The 5187-nt window shown below is 46.2% G+C and overlaps 1 protein-coding gene across 1 annotated transcript in view; it reads right to left on the minus strand.

Moving 5' to 3' along the window:
• Positions 1 to 3373: 3373 nt before the first annotated feature.
• The window catches only part of LOC106813748, a 19440-nt gene continuing 17626 nt past the window's right edge, over positions 3374 to 5187 (minus strand). Inside the window, exon 3 of the mRNA XM_014817967.1 lies at positions 3374 to 3574. Within this exon, the coding sequence (XP_014673453.1) occupies positions 3374 to 3574 (201 nt within the window). The remainder of the gene's footprint in view (positions 3575 to 5187) is intronic.

Genomic DNA, 5187 nt, shown 5'->3' on the forward strand with positions numbered 1-5187 from the left:
ATTTTCTCGTAGCGCCTCGTCACAATAATTACTACGGCCTTCATTAAAAATATATATATACAATATAGTATTCAATAATATATACTCAAGAGTACATCGGAATGGATATATAATATATTATATATATGACATGTGTGAGGGTGTATTTGTGGATGTCTAATAATATTGTGTATGAGTTACGTGTTGGCAGCTTTTCCAAAGCACGAACAGGGAAAGATGCATGTTAGAGGCGCAACTCATGGAAGTTCAAGAGGATGCTTGAGGACCGACCCACCCATCAGATCAACCCACTGGCAGCAGGTAAACAGCACGCACCCGCACGCAAGCCACGGCGACGCAACGCACCGGCACGACACCGCACGCACGCGACGCACAGCTCAGCGATCACCGCATCTAACAGAAAGTAACGCACGCAAACGCTTACAGCATACAAGCACGACAGGGACGGCTCAGGAGTCACCCAGCTGCAGCAGGTAACGGAACGCACGCACGCACAGCACAGCACGCACGCACGCAGCGCAGCGCAGGACAAGCGCCACATACACGCACGCATAGACGCACGCCCGCACGCATTGACGCATGCACGCACTGCAACGCACGCACGCATGGACACACACAATGACACACACACAACCTAAGAATCACCAGTTACAGCAGGTAACGTCCGCGCCATGAACGCACGCAATCGAACGCACATACAACGCACGCACGGTGACGCTCAGGTCGACCCGACAATTGCTGCAGGTAGCCCACCGCAACGCTGAAGGATAATGCACGCACGCACGCCACGCACGCTCCGCTACGCACGCAAAAAGAAAGCGGACGGACGCATGCAACGCAGCATACACACGCACGCACGGACCACGCACGCACCGGACCCCACGCAACGCAGCGCGGCACGCACAGCACGCACCATACAGGGCACGCACGTACGCTCAGATCTAACGCCAATCTGCCTCAGTAAGCGCGACGCACAGGCAACGCAACGGCACAATACACCGCACAGCGGCCGCGAAACAGCATGACGGACGCAAAACTGCACGCAACGCCACCAAATCCGCACATCAGCAGTCGCACGTACGCTGCAGATCACCCAATTTGCTTGCAGGTCAACGCACGGGCATAGCACGCACGCAACACGAAAAACGCACGGCAAAACGCAACGGGACGCTCAGATCACAAAGCTCACAGAAAGGTAACCCGCACGTGCATGGACCACGCAACCACACACACCCGCACGCACGCGTTGCACGCACACGACGCGCGGACGGCATACGTCAGTCACAGACCTAATAGTACGGCGCGTTACCAATGGCTCTATCTCATATTATACGCTGAAGCCAGAAGCGGAAAAGAACTGGAAAAGATGAGGGAAGACTATCACAGTGAGCTGATGAGAAAGATAAACGAAGGCTAGATAGCTATTAGGAAAAACCATGCAGCGGGTGAGCTATTCCTCGATTAATTAGATTAAACGCGATCCGGAAAATGACTTCACACGTCCACTGATGACGAGCCATCACGTGATCGCATCTTGCGCTCGGTACCTCGTAACGTGGTCGACTGTGTTGTGTGCAAATTATTATATATACTATATATATAACAGATAACGCACTGTGGGCTGGTAGCGCGGGTGTTGGAGCGCGCGGACCAAGCGGCGAATTTTTTTCCTACACGTTATATCCAATTGGGCTTGATATACGCATAATCAACTTTCGCCATGCAGATTTTCCCGTATATCAAGGAATGCAATGCAAAAAATCCTAACCCTAAACCTAACCGCTAACAGCAACCCATCCCATCCCCAATCCCATCCCGCCATCCGCCATCCCCATCGGGAGCGGCTAGCGCCGTGCGCACGCCAATCCTAAAAGATACCGAGTGGCCGGCGCTGGCCATTTACATTGATTCGCACAACAGGCCAAAGTGCGCGTATCTGTTTTATAAAATTGCGACACACACAAATTAATCTGCAAAATCAAAGAGTAAGTCAGATCAGCGAAAAATTTATTCCAATGCGAATGTCAAACAAACAGCATTTACAGTTTTAGTACATTGCTTCACCCACACAATAACGAGTATGTCTAGATAAAACCAGTCTAGATAAATATGTAATAAAAAATCAAATAGTGAAGACCTAGATCTCGAAAATTTAATTCGCAATCCCGAAAGTCAAAAACAAACACATTTAAACAGTTGATTAAATTGCGACAACACTATAACAATTTAACACTAAGTCTAGATAAACCAGTCTAGATAAAATAGTCTAAGAAAAATCATATAAATCTACATCTCGAAAATTGTAGTTTGATGGCTAACTTATTGTAAATGTTAAGCATAATCGCGAGCAGCTGCAATATAACTTTTTGCGCGCATTTTTTACACGAAGTTGCGCGTGCATTATAGACAAACAACAACGGCGTGTCACCATACCGTTTGACCAAATCATCATACATGAAATATATCTGAGGCCATTTATAAATAAATATATATATATACTGTATATATAACTATGTGTATGTATATATACTCTACGTGGATTACATGTATATGTTATGTATGTGTATTCGTATACATTGCTGCGGTAGTTGAAGCTACTGGAGGCACAGCTGTCTGGAGAGAATGAAAGACGAGGCGCCAGCTCGCTGATGAGAGACAGAACAACGACCTGCAGTGCCGAAAGCGTTAAGAACAGTCACTCTTACAGCTGCAAAGCAGGTTATCATACATACACGCACAGGCACGCACGCATGTACGACAACGCGCACACACACTCACGCCACACGACAGCACGCACACACACACACCCACACTACACACACACAACATCATCGCACACCACACACACGCACACGCACATTGTTTTTCTTACAGATAATATTAGACCAATGTCTATGAGGGTACTACGCCACGTGGTGTGTGTGTGTGTGTGTGTGTGTGTGTGTGTGTGTGTGTGTGCATGTGCGTGTGCGTGTACGTGTGCGTGTGCGTGTGCGTATGCATGTGCGTGTGTGTGTGTGTGTGTGCGCGCGCGTGTGTGTGTGTGTGTGCGTGAGCGCGCGCGTGCGTAGTGTATGACGTCATCATCCCATGTCCAATTTTACCAAACATGCAGGAGTTACGCATATTCGCCACGTGGCTACGTCATCTTAATCGGATTGGTTTCTTGAAGTCACACACGCGTTCACCCTACGTAAAAACTGCCACAGCTAACTACAACCAGCGAGCGAGATTGTTCAGTTAATTATTAAGTTAGTTATTAAGTTGTTAGTTGATTGGTTAGTTAATGGCGAGTCAACGGTTTAGTTAGTGGTGGGGTAATGCTTAGTTATTGGTGAGTTATTAGTGGGGTAATGGTGCACTAATGATAGCTTTAAGATGCGGTCTTCCGGTTACCTGGGTCGTCCTCGGACACTTCCTGGAAGTCGCTGCCGCCTCCGCCGCCGCCACGCGCCGCCCGTCTGCTGAACTTCATGTCAACGTTGCCACGGCGACGCCCGTCTCCGTAGTCAGCAGGCGCAGTGTCGGTACGATCCAGCCGTGCACGCCGCTTAGCGGGCGCATCTGACACTCCCTGAATAGAGAGCGAGAGAGAGAGAGAGAGAGAGAGAGAGAGAGATAGATTATTGATACGATATGATTGGTAACCGATCTATGCAGGACTCCACGCAGTTCGATCAGTGAATAATATTATTTTTATTATTGTTATAGTTATTATTATTATTATTTCCAAAATGGATCACGGCATTAGACGGTGGCTTCTGGGTTGGCCGTGTACCAACTTGAGACATAGGAATTCAATCCAGAATTTTTCGCAGGATGTGTGCTGTTCACAGTAGCGCGATTTTCTCCTCTTATTATTATTATTATTATTAGTAGTAGTAGTAGTAGTAGTAGTAGTACTAATTAGTTTCGCGGAAGGTGACATGAGAAGATAACGAGGTGCTAGTCGGGGTCACTATGACGTCACGGTGACGTCACCAGTCATCCGACACCGACAGACAAACTCCAACTTGTGTTTTTCTCTTGGAAGTCGAGACGTTGAAATGAAACGCAAAGCGTTGCGTTTGTAACGTAAACCTATGTGATGAACATGTTTCCGTTTTTGTAGATCTTTTTTAGCGTGTCTGTGTGTGTGTATGAGCGAGAGAAAGAGCGACTCTGGTTTACTAGTTGCCAACTAAAGTGTCTATAGTACTGTATATATATGTTGCCTCACACACATACAGTCGGATAGCGGGACCGTCCATCGTGTAAAAGCTGAACAGAACAATGGTTTAAATTATCTGTAAGAAAAACAATGTGTGTGTGTGTGTGTGTGTGTGTGTGTGTGTGTGTGTGTGTGTGTGTGTGTTGTGTGTTGTGTGTGTGTGTGTGTGTGTGTGTGTGTGTGTGTGTGTGTGTGTGTGTGTGTGTGTGTGTGTGAACACACACACACACACACACACACACACACACACACACACACACACACACGACGACGCGACGACACACACACACACACACACACACACACACACACACACACACACACACACACACACACACACACACACACACACACACACACACACACACACACACACAGTGTGTGTGTGTGTTACATAAAATCAAATGTAAAATTACACATAAACGTTTTCAATAATATATTACCTCCTTGATAACACCATCTGATTTACTGAATTTTTACATTTAAACGCTGCACTAGACAGATTATTTTCACCTGGTTTAATGCCCATGCGAATTCTCAGTTACGTGTGTCACGTTGTGATGACGTGCAACGCAAAACAGAATCCACATTACTTAACGAGTTGTACGCTCGTTCATATGTTGTTTATTGTAACTTCAGATTGCTTGATTTCATGAATACTGCATTGCATAAATCACATCTATACGGGTTTTCACCTGTGCGGGATAGGAGATGCAATTTCAAATAGCTTGATATCATGAAAGCTGCTTTACATACATAGCATTTATATGGGTATTCTCCTGTATGAGTTTTCATGTACCTGCAGATTCCTATGATCTCTGTGAGTCTTGAGTTTAACGAAGCGCGATTAGTTTAATTAATTAACAAATATACACGCGTGGTATCGCACATAGGCTAATATACGCGCAACTATGGGCGGTAGAAAAGTGTACTAACTCTTATATCTCAAGAACGAGTTGTGTTACATTTCTAGAAAT

This window comes from Priapulus caudatus, unplaced genomic scaffold (genome assembly GCF_000485595.1).
Source record: "Priapulus caudatus unplaced genomic scaffold, Priapulus_caudatus-5.0.1 Scaffold819, whole genome shotgun sequence".
Taxonomy (NCBI): domain Eukaryota; kingdom Metazoa; phylum Priapulida; class Priapulimorpha; order Priapulimorphida; family Priapulidae; genus Priapulus; species Priapulus caudatus.